General features: G+C 50.5%; 1 protein-coding gene across 1 annotated transcript in view; it reads right to left on the minus strand.

The window, feature by feature from the left end:
• The window catches only part of slc4a10b (solute carrier family 4 member 10b), a gene marked incomplete at both ends in the record, with an annotated part of 33,666 nt that overhangs the window by 5,534 nt on the left and 9,407 nt on the right, over positions 1-18,725 (minus strand). Inside the window, 19 exon segments of the mRNA XM_084478243.1 lie at positions 123-374; positions 1,218-1,379; positions 2,065-2,178; positions 2,325-2,486; positions 3,688-3,793; positions 4,185-4,430; positions 5,953-6,086; positions 7,152-7,326; positions 8,705-8,787; positions 9,202-9,348; positions 9,562-9,649; positions 9,754-9,911; positions 12,836-12,909; positions 13,525-13,710; positions 13,994-14,154; positions 14,609-14,686; positions 14,688-14,742; positions 15,058-15,210; positions 15,457-15,538. Of these exon segments, the coding sequence (XP_084334369.1) occupies positions 123-374; positions 1,218-1,379; positions 2,065-2,178; positions 2,325-2,486; positions 3,688-3,793; positions 4,185-4,430; positions 5,953-6,086; positions 7,152-7,326; positions 8,705-8,787; positions 9,202-9,348; positions 9,562-9,649; positions 9,754-9,911; positions 12,836-12,909; positions 13,525-13,710; positions 13,994-14,154; positions 14,609-14,686; positions 14,688-14,742; positions 15,058-15,210; positions 15,457-15,538 (2,616 nt within the window).

Consider the following 18,725-nt stretch of genomic DNA (forward strand, 5'->3'; position numbering starts at 1 on the left):
ACAGAGGTCATGAGGACAGAGGTCATGAGGACAGAGCTGACCTTGAGGACAGAGGTCATGAAGACAGAGATCATGAGGACAGAGCTGACCTTGAGGACAGAGGTCATGAAGACAGAGCTGACCTTGAGGACAGAGGTCATGAAGACAGAACACCCCATGAGGGTGAAGATCATGAGGCCGGTGAAGCGCTGCTCCCGGATGCCGAGGAACTTGGGCTGCTCGCCGGGGGCGGAGCACTCCGACTCCAGCTTCAGGCTGTTGACGTGGGAGATGGAGAGCACCGTGGCCGCCACGAACCACGGCAAGCCCATCAGCGAGCACACGCCCAGCATCACCGCCACCACCAGCAGGTCCAGGTGGTAGCCACAGCCTTTCTGTAAGGGGACCACAGAGAGGCAGACCAGGTGATAGACATAGCCCTCCTGTCATAGTTGCCGTAGAGAGGACACTGGGTGGTAGAGGAGACCGACAGGGACAGAGCAGATGATCTGGATCAGAGCTTCTAAACTCTTTGCGTCCGTAGAACACACCAAGCGTTCATATGTACATTAAATATGTAATACCCACTTTGTCATTATCATGTTAAACCAAATGACATCCATAACATTTCTTTGTATTTGCTCACGTTTTACTCTTTTCAGTTTCAAACATTCTCAGAGGAAACAGTGAAGACATGCAGGCCTGCAGTCTGTATGGTTCATCATAGACCAGCCAGACCACATGGTTCATCATAGACCAGGCAGACCACATGGTTCATCATAGACCAGCCAGACCACATGGTTCATCATAGACCAGGCAGACCACATGGTTTATCATAGACCAGGCAGACCACATGGTTCATCATAGACCAGACAGACCACATGGTTCATCATAGACCAGGCAGACCACATGGTTCATCATAGACCAGGCAGACCACATGGTTCATCATAGACCAGACAGACCACATGGTTCATCATAGACCAGCCAGACCACATGGTTCATCATAGACCAGGCAGATCACATGGTTCATCATAGACCAGGCAGACCACATGGTTCATCATAGACCAGGCAGACCACATGGTTCATCATAGACCAGACAGACCACATGGTTCATCATAGACCAGGCAGACCACATGGTTCATCATAGACCAGACAGACCACATGGGTTTACTGTGGTCCTGCTGAGACCAGAGACCCTCTGGACCGGTGCCCAGTGGTCTGAACCGGTCTGGACCCACCTTGAGCTTGTGCTCCTTGCGGTTGATGATGACGGCGGTGATCTGCTGGTCCATGAAGATGAGGATGGTGCAGAGCAGCGCAGGGACCAGCGCCACCACGGCCGTCCACCAGGGGTTGGGGCCCAGCGGACTCACGTACCAGCCCCGGTCGTCCCGGGTCGGCTGGGAACAGAGAGCACACGGGATGCTTTGGTTCCTCTGCCTTCAGACTTTCTATTTGTCTTCTGCCTCTGAGCAAAAGCCGTCCTCAGAGTCCTGGAGGCATGAACCACCAGGAACCACCAGGAACCACCAGAAACCACTAGGAACCACCAGGAACAACCAGGAACCACCATGAACAACCATGAACCACCAGGAACCACCAGGAACCACCAGGAACCACCATGAACCACTAGGAACCACCAGGAACAACCAGGAACCACCATGAACCACCAGGAACCACCATGAACCACCAGGAACCACCAGGAACTACCAGGAACCACCATGAACCACTAGGAACCACCATGAACCACCAGGAACAACCAGGAACCACCAGGAACCACTAGGAACCACTAGGAACCACCAGGAACCACTAGGAACCACCATGAACCACCATGAACCACCATGAACCACTAGGAACCACCATGAACCACTAGGAACCACCATGAACCACCATGAACCACCATGAACCACCAGGAACCACTAGGAAACACCAGGAACCACCAGGAACCACTAGGAACCACCATGAACCACCAGGAACCACCAGGAACCACTAGGAACCACCAGGAACCAGGGGGAGATAGCACACAGGGACTCCTGGTCCAGACTCATGGGGTCCTGGTCCAGACCCATGGTGACGTAGACTCACTTTGAAGACGCTGGGCACTTGGAGCTTGGGCGACGGGACCCCCAGGGCGTAGTCCACCAGGACCATGGTGAAGATGGTGATGCACACGGCAAAGTCGCTGATGATGGCCCTCACCTACGAGGACAGAGCCAGAGATCATCTTTAGATACACCTAGGAATTATAAAACTGACAACAATACAATGAACATCATCATCCATGTGTGTAGCGCAGTAGCCGGCCACCAGAGGGCCTCGTTGCACTGTGATCTCAGACGGCGTACCTTAGTGGGGAAGTAGCTGCTGAACTTGAAGTCCTTGAGGAAGGCGGACATGAAGACAGTGGAGAAGAAGAGCACCACGCACCAGAAGAGCACGTCGGGGACGTAGGGGCCGTGGGGGCCGCACGCGCTGCCCACAAACTCCCCCCGCTTGTCCACGCAGTCCTGGAAGGGGAGGATACCCTGAGTCCAGACCCCCTAACCATCTGGGGTTAGAGGATACCCTGAGCCAGACCCCCTAACCATCTGGGGTTAGAGGATACCCTGAGTCCAGACCCCCTAACCATCTGGGGTTAGAGGATACCCTGAGTCCAGACCCCCTAACCATCTGGGGTTAGAGGATACCCTGAGTCCAGACCCCCTAACCATCTGAATATACATTGCAGACCAGGACAGGTCCAGTCTGCTCACTAATGGGGCTGCTGTACGCTCCATCCTGAGCAGTGAGGAGGAGCTGAGTAGGTGTGGTGAACAGCTCCACTGAACTGCTCCACTGAGCCTCTCCACTGAACCTCTCCACTGAACCGCTCCACTGAGCGCTCCACTGAGCTGCTCCACTGAACCTCTCCACTGAACCTCTCCACTGAACCTCTCCACTGAACCTCTCCACTGAACCTCTCCACTGAACTGCTCCACTGAGCCGCCTTTAGCTGCCCTCTTGCTGACCTGAGGGGAGGGCACCAGAACACATGTCTGCTAGGCGCTGCAGACTCTAATTCCAGCAGCCGATGTTTTAAGGGCTGAACCCGCACTCACAAAATGTGAGCGAGCATCCAAATGTGCTTTTCTGATATGTTGAGTAATCCAGTAATCCTTAATCTGCTCCTCCATCTGGAGCGCAGGGTGACCTGCTGGCACCCCAACTCCTCCACCTCCTCCATCTCCCCCACCTTCTCCACCTCCTCCACCTCCTCCTCCTCCTCCTCAACCTCCTCCTCCTCCTCCTCCACCTCCCCCACCTCCCCCACCTTCTCCCCCTCCTCCACCTCCTCCTCCTCCTCCTCCTCCTCCTCCTCCACCCCTTCAACCTCCTCCACCCCTTCCACCTCCCCCTCCTTCTCCTCCTCCTCCACCCCTTCCACCTCCTCCACCCCTTCCACCTCCCCCTCCTTCTCCTCCTCCTCCACCCCTTCCACCTCCTCCACCCCTTCCACCTCCCCCACCTCCTCCTCCTTCTCCTCCTCCATCCCCTGCACCTCCTCCCCCACCTCCTCCACCTCCTGCTTATGTAACATTATCCTGGTTTTGTCTCGCAGTAGACGAGGGGGGACGGACGACATGGAGAGAGAGAGAGAGAGAGAGAGAGAGAGAGAGAGAGAGACAGACAGACAGACAGACAGACAGACAGACAGACAGTGTGTGTTACCTGGACCTCCATGGCCTCCCAGTAGATCTCAGAGGCTGTGATGTTGTTGGTCTCCCAGAACATCTGGGTGGCATTGCTGGGGTCTGCTGGCTCCACACAGGAACACCTGGAGGACAACATCTGGTTCACCCGGTCCTACCATAGTCCCGCCCCCGTCCCGGTCCAGTCTCCTAGAGAGCGGCCCTCTGCTGATCTCCTCCTCCTGAGCCGCTGACAGCTCAACCTCTGGTAAACCTCTTAACGCTGCCCAGCAGTATGTCTGTCTGTCTGTCTGTCTGTGTGTGTGTGTGTGTGTGTGTGTGTGTGTGTGTGTGTGTGTGTGTGTGTGTGTGTGTGTGTGTGTGTGTGTGCGAGTGTGTGTTTGTGTGCATGCGTGCGTGTGTGTGTGTGTGTGTGTGTGTGTGTGCGTGCATGCGTGCGTGCGTGCGTGCGTGCGTGTGTGTGTGTGTGTGTACGTGCGTGCGTGTGTGTGAGTGTGTGTGTGTGTCTGTGCGTACGAGTACAGGGACAGCCGGGCCAGGTCGTTGCTCTTGTTGAAGGGGTAGTGCTTCCCCAGGTGGACCAGCTTCTCCAGCGCCTCGTAGATGAAGATGATGCAGATGAGCGAGGCGAAGGCCTCCTCGGTGAAGCGCGTGATGTAGCACACCAGAGAACTGGCGTCCGTGGCCACCAGCAGCACGCACAGGAAGGCCGTCCACAGCCCGATGCACGTCCTCAGAGACAGGTAGGACAGGCCGTACTCCCTGTAGGGCAGGACGGCCTACTGTAGGGTCACATGACTCTGGCAGGACGGCCTACTGTAGGGTCACATGACTCTGGCAGGACGGCCTACTGTAGGGTCACGTGACTCAGGCAGGACGGCCTACTGTAGGGTCACATGACTCTGGCAGGACGGCCTACTGTAGGGTCACGTGACTCAGGCAGGACGCCCTACTGTAGGGTCACGTGACTCAGGCAGGACGGCCAACTGTAGGGTCACGTGACTCAGGCAGGACGGCCTACTGTAGGGTCACATGACTCAGGCAGGACGGCCTACTGTAGGGTCACATGGCCAATCATTTCATTAGGGCCGAATGAAATGATTGGCCATGCTTATTACAGGCCTGAGACAGACACAGACACCGGATTTGATAGATTGCTATCGGAATGTAAAGACAATTTTAATAAATATGACAATAAATGCCTCTTAAATAAATGTCCTAAGCTACCTTTAATGCACTGGATCTGAAATGTAGTAGTAATGTAGTAATCTTTCTTGAAAATATAATTGGAGCATGAGGAAGAATCAATGGTAAATGGACTGCATATATATAGCGCTTCTTTGTAACCGCTCTCTACAATGGCACAATAAAAAATCATCATGATGTGGTGAGCAGCCACATAATGATGATTTTTTATCGTGCCATTGTAGAGAGCATCATTAGATATTGGATCACCACATGGTTTGGCAACCTAACAGTTAAGCTAAAAAGCAAACTGGCCGGCATGCACAAAACAGCGAAGAAAATCGTAGGGTGGAAAGTATACGAGCCTATACAGACCAGCTATGAACAGGCAGTTAAGAAAAAAGCAAAGACAATAATGTCTGACTCCCAACACCCACTCTTCCCTGAATACAAGACCCTGCCATCAGGTAGAAGAATCAGCATGCCATTATGCAAATCCAATTGCCTTAAGTTATCATTTGTCCCAGCCTCCATTAAGCTTTTGAACGCAACTTAACGTACAGTCTACCAAGCTCCATGTTGTTGATATCAAAATGTTGGTTTGTCTGTTTTTTATCGTTGTTTTATTGTTATGTATATGTTATAAAATTTGATTGTCCCCTTACGGGGACAATAAAGTTTTACTTACCTACCTACCACCCAAAGCGCTTTGCAATATTGCCTCACATTCACCCATTCATGCACACATTCACAGACCGATGGTCAGCCATGCAAGGCGACAGCCAGCTCGTCAGGAGCAGTTAGGGTTACGTGCTCATGCTCAGGGACTCCACAACACTCAGCGAGGAGGAGCCGGGGAGCGAACTAACAACCAACCTGCTCTACCTCCTGAGCTACTGCCACCCCAACGATGAAGGAGATCCCTGAAGTCACACACAAACACACAAACACACAAACACACATCCACATAACCTTGTAATCTAACAGGGGGAGGGACTCCCACACTGAGGCCTACTGAGACACAGGGCTGGTGAGAGGCCTACTGAGTCACAGGGCTGGTGAGAGGCCTACTGAGACACAGGGCTGGTGAGAGGCCTACTTGCAGAACTTGAAGAGGATCTTCTCGAAGACGAGCACGGGCCCGGTGCTGCCCAGGATGGTGAGGGGCTGGCCTGCGAACAGCGAGTAGGCCACGCCCGTCATGGACGCCCCAAACAGAGACTCGATGGCACTCTGGACCAGGAGAGAACACACGCATAAGCAGAGAACACACACCACTTCAGTCTACCTGTCTCCCTCCCTCCCTCCCCCTCTCTCTCTCTCTCTCTCTCTCTCTCTCTCTCTCTCTCTCTCTCTCTCTCTTTCTCTTCCTCTCGCTCTCTCATATATGAGAGAGCGAGAGGCCTCATAACCCCTAACCTGTAGGCTTCATAACCCTTAACCTGTAGGCCTCATAACCCCTAACCTGTAGGCCTCATAACCCCTAACCTGTAGGCCTCCTAACCCCTAACCTGTAGGCCTCATAACCCCTAACCTGTAGGCCTCATAACCCCTAACCTGTAGGCCTCATAACCCCTAACCTGTAGGCCTCATAACCCCTAACCTGTAGGCTTCATAACCCCTAACCTGTAGGCCTCATAACCCCTAACCTGTAGGCTTCATAACCCCTAACATGTAGGCCTCATAACCCCTAACCTGTAGGCTTCATAACCCCTAACCTGTAGGCCTCATAACCCCTAACCTGTAGGCCTCATAACCCCTAACCTGTAGGCCTCATAACCCCTAACCTGTAGGCTTCATAACCCCTAACCTGTAGGCCTCATAACCCCTAACCTGTAGGCCTCCTAACCCCTAACCTGTAGGCCTCCTAACCCCTAACCTGTAGGCCTCCTAACCCCTAACCTGTAGGCCTCCTAACCCCTAACCTGTAGGCCTCCTAACCCCTAACCTGTAGGCCTCATAACCCCTAACCTGTAGGCCTCATAACCCCTAACCTGTAGGCCTTATCCCGTGCCCTAACCTGTAGGCCTTATCCCAGGCCCTAACCTGTAGGCCTCCTACAGCACGGGGCAGAACCCCTATCTTGTAGGCCTTTTGGAGACGTCTCTGAATTCCATGTGTGGTGCTTTGGAGAAAAGGGTTTCCTCAAGTACTAAATTGTAACAAAAAGTGTTTCCATCTTGTCTTCAGTTTGTATATTGTAAATAGTGTATGAATGGATGGTGAATGGTATCCATGGTGATGTCTAAGACAGTGTCTCCATGGTGATGTCTCGTGGTGTAGGGGGAGGAGCCTCACGATGCGTCCCTCGGTGGCCTCGCCCAGCAGACCTCCGAAGGTGATGACGGGGGACATGCATGCGCAGTAGAGGAAGAGCAGGGAGGCCAGGCACTGCAGGCTGAAGGCGTCGCCGTAGTCCGACAGGTAGTGGGGCGCCTTCCGCTGCACGTCCAGGAGCAGACCCCCGAACAGCCTGGGGGGTCAGACACACGGCTCAGCACTGGTTCTGGTGACCACGGTGACCGGGCTCCTCAAACCAGGAAACCCAGAAGCTCAAAACATACCAAGACCTTTCACACCTGAAGCCCTTTGGTTCGTTTGACATTTTAGCATCTCTTAGATTGTAGGGTTATGTGTGTTAATGGTTCATGGTGTTAGTGGTTCATGGTGTTAATGGTTCATGGTATGTGTGTTAATGGTTCATCTCTTAGACTGTAGGGTAATGTGTGTTAATGGTTTCCTCCCAGCAGCACTGTGCTCCTGCAAAGCTCACTGCTGCTGGCTGGTCATGACCATCTCCACTCTCCATGACAGACAGACAGATTTTCCAAAAATGATAGATATAGGGTTTTAGTATAAGCTACTACACATGAACGCCTAAGATGGCGCAATTTGATTGGTTCGCTATCTCGGGATATTGGGCAATATCCCGAGATTGAGATCTCAAACTCAGGATATTGTTTTCGGTCGTCTCGTCATGCTAATAAAAACAAATAAACCGCTAATAAAAACAAATTAATCCCAGCAAAAAGTGTTATCTTGTTTATTTTTGGAGTGTTCACGTGTAGTATATACTAAAACAATTCTTCACCTCAGGCTCCGTGAATAGTGGAGAATAGCCCCACTATTCACTTTGCCTTTGGCGAATAATTGTTAAATATACGATAGATAAATTCATATAAATATGCATAAATTAATAAAACAGCGATATAAATGATAGATAAATGATTAATATTTGTTAGGTATATATAGGTATATATACTGTATGATAGCCCTATATATGATAGATTAATGATACACGATAGATTTATGATCGATGATATCATAAATCTATGATATATCATAGATTAACATAGATATATATATATCAGATATATCAGAGAAAAATATGTTAGACATACAATAGAAAAAATATAAAACATGAATGTTATAGATATATGACATCAAAATGATATACGTGTATGATACATGTTATCAATATGATAGATATAGCTCTATGATAGAAATATGATAGATATATGATAGAAATAGCTCTATGCTAGAAATTGCTCTATGATAGATATATGATAGATATAGCTCTATGATAGATATATGATAGATATAGCTCTATGATAGAAATATGATAGATATAGCTCTATGATAGATATAGCTCTATGATAGAAATATGATAGATATAGCTCTATGATAGATATATGATATAGCTCTATGATAGATATATGATAGATATAGCTCTATGATAGATATATGATATAGCTCTATGATAGATATATGATAGATATAGCTCTATGATAGATATATCATACATATAGCTCTATGATATATGATATAGATGTATGAAACATAGATCTGACCGGCCAGTCCGTTGCAGCTCTGGACCTCCATGCCCACCAGGCTCATCTTCCTCTTCTAGAACACAGCTCTTCCTCCTCCCCTCCTACAAAACACCCAGTATGTCTGTTACCATGACATCATCATCAGCCTTATGGTTATCTCATCTTCTGTTCTACATTCAAACATTCAGAGGTCTTCTACCGTAGTACATTCTGCTGTAGTACATAGTACTGTAGTTTATGTAGTAGTGTGTTCTGTGGTAGTTTACTGTAGTAGTTTACTGTAGTAGTACATTCTGTGGTAGTTTATTGTAGTAGTACATTCTGTGGTAGTTTACTGTAGTAGTACATTCTGTGGTAGTTTACTTTAGTAGTTTGCTGTAGTAGTACATTCTGTGGTAGTTTACTTTAGTAGTTTGCTGTAGTAGTACATTCTGTGGTAGTTTACAGTAGTAGTACATTCGGCTGTCGTTTACTGTAGTTGTACATTCTGCGGTAGTTTACTGTAGTAGACTGACCTGGGAGGGTACGTGTTTGGGCGGCTCTATGCGGATCGAGGGGTCCCACTCCCCAGGGGGCAGAACAGTCACCTGATCGAGGAACTCATCGATCCCAGCGATCAGATCGTTACGATCTTTGGCTTTGTAGGCGACTTCATGGAAAACCTGGACATGGATCACGTGATAATACGGACATGGATCACGTGATAATACGGACATGGATCACCTGATAATACGGACATGGATCACCTGATAATACGGACATAGATCACCTGATAATATTTAATAATACTAAATATTAAATAATAAATAATAAATAATACCAAGACATGTATAATGCAGAATGTTAATTGATTGATATGGGTAATGGATCATTACCTCGTCGGTCATGAGGGTGGCGATGGAGCGACCCATCTCATGGTACTGGGTCCCTCGGCCCGGGGGCCCCAGAAGGATGAACAGGAACCTGACAGGGACCATCGTTTACAGTACTATGAATGCATCTCCAACCACCAATACTCCCACAGTACTATCAACAGGGGGTGGAGGGGTTCTGGGTGGTGTCAGTACCTGGTCGTGATGGGGACCTCCGTCAGCCCGTGGAGCAGCACGGCGGGGGAGAGGCGGACGAAGGCCACCACCGGCCGGGTCAGGAACTCCACCTCCCCCACCAGCACGTTGCAGGCCTCCGCCCCCGCCGGGATCTTCTTCATGAAGTGGAGGTCCACCTGGGGATAGACGTAGACGTATGTCATATAGAACATTAATGCGTCATAGTCATCATGTAGAGGAGATACTAAGAGATGAGCTGTCCCCTGGTAGCTTAACGCTCACTAGAGGACGAATGATGTTTCGCTTCTACTAATAATCATTAGCAACATGGATTTCACCTGGTTTATATATACAGGACGGGGCTATTCTTTGGACTTGGTGCTGGATGTAAGCAGTCATTGCACTTATAGTATTAGCAGGGCAGCTGTGCGGATCCATTGTTATGCAGAATGGGGCTTCACGGGTATGTGGGGAGCGTCTCTAGGAGACGTCCCGGGGTTTGGCTCCTGTCCCTGGCCTCACTGGCACACTGCAGGCCCCGTGCAGCCGTCCGCAGCAGCCGACAAACACCTCCCCGTGTTTGTGTTCTCAAAGCAGCATGTCAGCATAAGGGATCAGAGTGGACGTTTGCACACATGACAACAATGCATTAGTCCAGAGTGACTAATCCGTAATGAAAGTAGTGACATCCAAGTCGTATCCAAGCATCACTGACATATATTCATATTTAGTGAAAGAAATGTAATGCCCGCAGCACTTAAGCTCCCATATTAATTTTTTATTAAATGAGTATGGGAGCTTAAGCAGTACATTTACTTTATTTGTCCTGCACCTGGCCAGAAGGTGGGTTGTGCACACAGCTACTTTTTTTGTACTTTATGTATTCATGTATTATGTATTCATATTTTCTTCCTAAATTGAGTTTATTACATGCAGGATTTTGCTTTCATCTCATGTTTAAAGATAAACTATGGCCTAAAACACTTCAACATCATTAAGGCAGATGGATGATTAAGGTACAACGTAGGTCCTATGTGAGTGTGTAGGACGTCACTTGGCTGCGGTAGTGACCACAGGGTTCAATAGGAGAGTCTTCAAGTCACATGTTGGTTTTAGCAGCTCAGAGGCTCTGTCTCTGAACCATCAGCCTCCTTCAAAGAAGGTCTGACATGAGGCTTGCATTTCATTACATACCCTTTGTACTTTGCACTTGTATACTAACCACGTATTACTACGCAGATTAGTGTGTCACAGGGCAAGCCTTTCTGCCAAATGCCAGCTCTCATAATTAATACTAAAGCCTGTGACATATGGTTGGAATACATTGGGTTACTTTATTCCATGTATAAATGTATAGTTTACAGGATCTTGCTCCTGATGAAAGGAGGATAGGAAGGTCATTCTGGGTAACGTAAGAAACCAACCCTCTGCAGCAGATTTGAAGCAGGGTTAGCCTGACAGTCTGTGACAGTCCGTGCCATATTATACGTGTCGGATGTGAATGGAAGAGAGTGGATTGATGTTCTATAACAAAGTGTTTAGCCTGGATCGTAACATGATGAGGGCTGAGGGATGTTCATAATGCTCCTCCTGGCAGTGAGCGCTGGTGAGCTTCACCACTTAGGTTCACATGGTCTCCATCATATTAAATGATAATGGTTATTGTGGTGGTTTATCATATACCACCACCATATAGCATGGCTCTAATCCTAATCTAACAGAGGGATTTCCCAAGAATCCAGGTTGGACTGATTGATACCTACAGTACACACATTAATATAGGACAGTGTGTTGTATTCTGACCCACTTGTGCAAGACAATGAACACATGAAGGAGACTGGAAGATGTTAAAGGGAGAGTGAAACTTAGCAGGAGAACATCAACAGGATCTTTTATTGCAACCTCAAAAAGGAGACTCCCAGTTTATATTCAAAATACCTCCCTCATCTGTGATCCACTGCATCCTGCCGTGATCTCAATGATACCTTACTAAACCCCCCTACTGCCTCCATGTGTCTGAGTACCTTACTAAACCCCCCTACTGCCTCCATGTGTCTGAGTACCTTACTAATGCCGCTTTTCCACCGCCAGTACCAGCTCGACTCGACTCAACTCGCCACGCCTTTTTTTGCATTTCCATTGGCAAAAAAAGTACCCGGTACCTAGTACCGGGTACTTTTTTTTAGTACTACCTCCGTCGAGGTTCCAAGCGAGCGGAGTAGGTACTTTTGTGTGACGTAAACAGGCTGCTGGTAACTGATTGGCCAGCGGCTGTAAATGGGAATAATCACTCAAAGTTAAGTTGTGTCCGGCGTGGTTGGAGTCCACGAACCCGCTCCAGAGGGGGACACTGATCAGCGTTTCGCCGTGTGTCGCTCCTTTCCCGGGGCTAGAGTTAGGCTGCGCATGGTTGTGTGTGTCCGGCGTGGCTGGAGTCCACGGACCGGCTCCGGAGGATCAGCGTTTCGCTGTTTCGTTTTAGTGTCGTTCCTTTCCCAGGGCTCGAGTTTCGCCTCCATCAACGTTACCGTATGACAACAATAGACGCGCAGTCATTGCGCTTTTTATTTTATTTTATTTCCCATCATAACCTTTCCCGGGAATCAGGAAATAGTCTTGATCAGATTCAGATTTCCCGGGAATCGCGTCTCCCATGGTGTAGAGGTTATTTTCTACGACCCGCCCACATTGAAGAGGTACTTTTTTAGATGGAAACGCACCTGGAACCGAGTCGAGTCGAGGCGAGTTGAGTCGAGTCGAGCTGATACTGTCGGTGGAAAAGCAGCATAAACCCCCTACTGCCTCCATGTGTCTGAGTACCTTACTAAACCCCCCTACTGCCTCCATGTGTCTGAGTACCTTACTAAACCCCCCTACTGCCTCCATGTATCTGAGTACCTTACTAAACCCCCCTATTGCCTCCATGTGTCTGAGTACCTTACTAAACCCCCCTATTGCCTCCATGTGTCTGAGTACCTTACTAAACCCCCCTACTGCCTCCATGTGTCTGAGTACCTTACTAAACCCCCCTATTGCCTCCATGTGTCTGAGTACCTTACTAAACCCAGCCTACTGCCATGTGTCTGAGTGAGGACGGTACCTTGCTAAAGTCCACCATACTGTCGTCTCCCTTCCCATCTGGAGCTGCCAGCTGGTTCTGGGAGGAGAACTGACCTGGAACACAGAACGGGGCGAGAGGAGCTCTTCAAATGTCTAGGGACAAACTTCCTCTCCATATGTTGTTTGATCAGCCGTCCTCCTCTGAGCTCGGCCAAAATGTAAAAAATAGATTTAACTTTCATATTAGAATTCTGGGAAATAACCAAGACTGAGATCAGCTTTCACACGTTCCATGTTGTAAGACCCAGATGGATGAAAGCTTGATTAAACCAGATTAAATCTAATAGTGCATAAAACCTCCTACAAAGTATGCCAACAGCATGTTTCAAAAGATGTGTAATCCCCCCCCTCCCCGCCCCCTGTATGCAGTGTTTATTCTAAATCCAACACAAGTGTAATAAACACGCTTAATTAACATGCGTGATACAGCAGGACTCCACAGCGGTCCTCAAGACTACAGGGGGGCTGTGGACCTCAACACAGGACTACAGGTGGACCTCAACACAGGACTACAGCTGGTCCTCAACACAGGACTACAGGTGGTCCTCAACACAGGACTACAGGTGGTCCTCAACACAGGACTACAGGTGGACCTCAACACAGGACTACAGGTGGTCTTCCAGCCCCAGGCCGTGGACCCTGGGGCTGTAGGTCCATCTCAGGCCTCACTGTTGGGGTCGAGGTGGAGCGTGGAGGCGCGCCGGCCCATGTCGGCCAGGGAGCGTACGATGGAGAGACGGCAGGCCAGCTTCTTGTGGTTCTGGTGGTGGTGAGGCCGCAGCAGGGCCTCCCTCACCCGGGCCCGGAGCTGGTCTCCCAGGGGGCAGTACAGCTCCTGGTGGTCCAGCACCATGTCTGGGGAAACACCACACCATCAGTACACTCCTTATGGTCCTGGGTAGTGGACCCACCTAGTGAAGGTAGTCCACCACCCGGGTCTTGAAGCAGACCAACCTAGTGAAGGTAGTCCACTGTCCTGGTCTAGAAGCAGTCCCTCTATTGGGTTATAAGCGACTCCTGGGCTTGGCACCTGTACCGCTGCTCGTAGGCCTACCACTACCCCCTGTATCTCGTAGGCCTAACACTACCGGCTGTAGCCCGTAGGCCTACCACTACCCCCTGTAGCCTGTAGGCCTACCTGCCACCTCCCCCAGGCTGTGGGCGCTCATGTCCAGCAGCACGGTGCTGGAGAGGATGGCGCTGCGCAGCATGAAGAGGCTGTGCAGTGACAGCGTGGCCACGTAGGGCTTACTCCAGCGCTCACCCCCGTCCTCCACGTCCTCCTCGAACTTCAGCCACCTGCCGGGGGGGGGGCAGGGCATGGTCAGGCAGGGCGTGGTCAGACAGGGCGTGGTCAGACAGGGCGTGGTCAGGCAGGGCGTGGTCAGACAGGGAGTGGTCAGAGAGGGCGTGGTCAGAGAGGGTGTGGTCAGAGAGGGCGTGGTCAGACAGGGAGTGGTCAGACAGGGCGTGGTCAGACAGGGAGTGGTCAGACAGGGAGTGGTCAGACAGGGCGTGGTCAGAGAGGGTGTGGTCAGAGAGGGTGTGGTCAGACAGGGAGTGGTCAGACAGGGCGTGGTCAGACAGGGCGTGGTCAGAGAGGGTGTGGTCAGAGAGGGCGTGGTCAGACAGGGAGTGGTCAGACAGGGCGTGGTCAGACAGGGCGTGGTCAGAGAGGGCGTGGTCAGACAGGGAGTGGTCAGACAGGGCGTGGTCAGACAGGGCGTGGTCAGACAGGGCGTGGTGGGGGTACCTGGCGCTCTCCCTCCAGACGGCGGGCTCCCCGTTCCGCAGGCTGATGGTGTCCAGCTGGGTGAAAAGGTGGTGGGGGGTGGTGGTCCACGTCAGCCTCCCCCAGGAGCGACTGTACCCTCTGGGTCGGAGTGTCTGGGAGGGGGAGGAGGAGGTGGAGGAGGAGGAGGGGGAGGGGGAGGAGGGGGAGGAGGAGGAGGGGGAGGGGGAGGAGGAGGTGGAGGAGGAGGAGGGGGAGGGGGAGGAGGGGGAGGAGGAGGAGGGGGAGGGGGAGGGGGAGGAGGGGGAGGAGGAGGAGGGGGAGGAGGAGGAGGAGGAAGGGGAGAAGGGGGAGCATGGTGTTATTATCCATTTCTCTCTCTTATGTTGTCGCTGTATGTGTAGCGTGTTCCTATGCGTGCGTGCGTGTGCAAGCATGCGTGCGTGCGTGTGTGTGTGTGCGTTCAGCACCTTGGACGGGAGACTCCCTCCCCTCCACTAGGGGCTCTCTGCAGTCGTGGATCCTCTTCCTGTATCTGTTGCCGTGGTGACGGTGGCGGCGGTGGGCCTGCCTCCTGGTGCTGTCCAGGGGGACGTGGACCCCGATGTAGAGGGTCCGGTGACCTGCCGCCCCGGGGGAGGGGTCAGGTGACAGACATGTGACACAGCCGGGCTCATGTTCAGTCAAGAACAATATTAACACGACAGATTATAAGAGAAAACATGAAGGGGGGCCAAGGGGGTCTGAGGGGGGAGGGAGGGGGGGGGGGGGTCTGAACGGGGGTCCTGAGGGGGGGGGGGGGTCTGACTGGGGGTCCTGAGGGGGGGGGGGGATCTGACTAGGGGGTCCTGAGGGGTCTCTCTGCTCACCGTCGAGGTCCTCCTGCTCAAAGCTGCTCCTCAGCTGGGACCGCATCCCCCCTCGGGCCAGCAGCGCCTCATCCTCCCCCCTCTGGGCACACACACACACACACACACACACAGGGGGGTTGGCTTGCAAAGGGCGGGATATGACGTAGAGGGTCGAAGTTCGCAAGAGGCGGGATAAGTGCGGCCGCTGTCACTCTAATTTGTTGTGGTTTGACCGCAGTCAGCACGGAGGAACTCATCGCGATCATCTTAAATGTTTCTGCAGCGATGCCACATATATTCCGTTGCATCCACAACATCCGAAGCATCGATCGATGAAAGATTGGAGCATGAGTTAGAGACAAATAGAAGAAATGACAAAGAAGAAAGGCCTCGCGAATGACTGCGTTACAGGAGAAAGAAAGGTTGCCACTTAGGGTGCCACTCAATGACATACAAATGCAGACTGAAGCGTCATCAACACGCCCACTGACGTGGTGTGAGAAATACCGACTTTCTACGCCTCATTCACACATAAGGTAATTGACATTTCCTCCAGAGAAAATACTACCTCTGGGGTAGTACTTTTTCAGTAGAATTCCAGGGCGCAAATGTCAGGATATGTTGTTCACATATATGGCCAATCAGGAGAATATCAGGAGAATATCAGGTCTTACACTTATGTCTGAAAGCAGCTAATAGCAGGACTCGGGAGGCAGAAGTCTGAGTAGTAAGAATGGCCAGCGGACAGATCTGTACACAGGAAATCAGTAACGACGGTCACGCAAACCATCCGGCAGGGAGAAGACCGAGGTGTAGTAAACGCCAGGAATCAGAAAACAAGGAACCGTAAATATCTCTTGTAAAATGCTGAGACGCGTGATACAGAGAACAAAGAGGAAGGGCCCAGAGGAAGGGACACACTGAGTGGATCCAGCAGGAGGTTGATGAGGGGCAGGTGGAGACAGGAAGGTGAGGGAGGACAATCAGAGAACCCTAAGGACGGGGAGGGAAGATATCAACGAAGGGGGCGAGATGTGACAAGCTTTCCTACATACACAGTATGTAATCCCTCCTACGTTGTCTATGGAAGGTAAACGATGCACTGAGGAAAGAACATTTGGAGACGGAGAAAGGTGAGCAATGTTACCACATTTCAATGACCAATGACCAAAGTGCTCATCCCTTTCCTCCCTTTGTTACTTAAAGGTCCTGTGTGTGTGTGTGTGTGTGTGTGTGTGTGTGTGTGTGTGTGTGTGTGTGTGTGTGTGTGTGTGTGTGTGTGTGTGTGAGTGAGTGTGTGTGTGTGTGTGTGTGTGTGTGTGTGTGTGTGTGTGTGTCATCAGGCACTCTGACAACACAGCTGATTATCTGACACTGCTGATCAGCCGGGCTGGAGCTCATAAACTCATGATAATGAGGTCACCGGTTCACACAGCATCACAGGAGCCGGTGTGTGTGTGTGTGTGTGTGTGTGTGTGTGTGTGTGTGTGTGTGGTCTTGTCTACTGTACATCTACCGGCTTGAGGGAACATCCCACCAACAGTCCTTTACTGTCGCCTGCTGGAGTCTAGAGGGGGGGACCAGTTAGGGCCCCACATGGTCAGTTAGGGCCCCACATGGTCAGTTAGGGCCCCATGTGGTCGGTTAGGGCCCCACACCCCCATTCGGGACCCTCACCAGGCTCGTTAACGAGGGACAGCAGGCCTCCCTCAACACCGTCAGCTCCACCTGCTCCACCAGAACTCAGACATCCAACACCATCAGCTCTGACCCACTGCTGCCAGCCACCCACAAAGGACTCCTCCTCTTATTAAATCATATATATATATATATATATATATATATATATATATATATCTACTTCAAATGTATAAATATGTTTGTTTTCTTACTCCAAAAACATCATAAACCTTTGAATAAAAAACACTCACATTGAAATGAGTTGGGAAAGGAAAACGTTAAAGTGCTTTTTACAAAAGACAAAACAAGGCTCCACTTTTCAGTCCTTACAGACCATGTCGTTAATATCCAACTATCAATTATAAAAAAAATACTTATAAAATACCTATATTTATATAATATAGACAGTATAACGTTGACATAGTCTACGTTACAGATTCATTTAGATGCTATCAAAGCTATCTGTTGTATTTGGTTTCTATGGAACCAAATACAAATAGGGCGAAGATCAATTTAGAACCAACGCCAGCCAGCGATCAGGCAGAGTAGGGCTCTGGATGTGTAGAGAGGAGAACAGAGGAATGGGATTGGAACCTTGGCACCCAGTGTGGTGTCCCAGCAGCAGCAGAGACCCGGGTCTGATCCCTGCAGATGGCAGCGGCCATTTGGCAGCATCAGGGCAGGAGCATCAGGAACTGTCTGCTTTTATCACGTGGATACGATTCCACCGAGGCAACCTGACAGGCACGTGCACACATAGGGCCCTAGGGGTGCTTGAGCCCCTGCCCTTTTTGCCTCGTATTAAAAAGTGCCCTCTGAGTGTTCTTCAACAATCGTGCCCGCAAAAGTGCTTGTCCGCGATCGAATGCCCCCCCCCCCCCCGTCAACAATCGCGTCCGCAATCCAACCCCCCCCCCCCCCCCAAAAAAACTCCTGTGCACGTCCCTGCAACCTGATACTATGAATTAACTAACTCATAACTGGATTGAAAGAAAGAGTATCACCTAGCCAAGACTTAGCTAGGTGGAAGCTACAAGAGAGCTGGATGCGCTACAAGGTGTATGAGATAAGCACACTAACGGGTTGAGACTTTATTATTCCTCATCACTGCTACTTTAAGCTCTGTATCAATGCTGCTTTAAGCTCTGCATCACTGCGGCTTTCTGTTTCTGAATCTGTTTTGAAAGTGGGTCATAATCGAATAGTAACATTAGGGTGACCAGATGTGCCGCTTTGTGCGGGACAGTCACGCATTTCCATTACTTTTTACATGTCCCGCAAATTGAGACGTTGTCCTGCGTGGTTATTGACAGTCAGACTCGATTTTTGAAATGCGTGTTTTATAATCTTTTATAATTTATCAAATAGCTGTGTGGAGACAGCAGTGAGGGCTGTCATCAGCGGGAGGGGCGGGCTGTTCGATCATGTCAATCAAACTGGGACGCGGACGCAGGTTAAGAGCACGCCCACCAACAAGAGACAATGCAAATCAGGTCAGAGCAGCATGCAGCACGAGACATGGAGGAAAGCACAATCCGTACAGGAAATGCAGCTACAATGAAGACTGGGAAACTATCTATCCCTGGGTGAAACCAGTGCAAGGCGAG

Source organism: Micromesistius poutassou, assembly GCF_964030765.1.
Source record: "Micromesistius poutassou genome assembly, chromosome: 14".
NCBI lineage: Eukaryota > Metazoa > Chordata > Actinopteri > Gadiformes > Gadidae > Micromesistius > Micromesistius poutassou.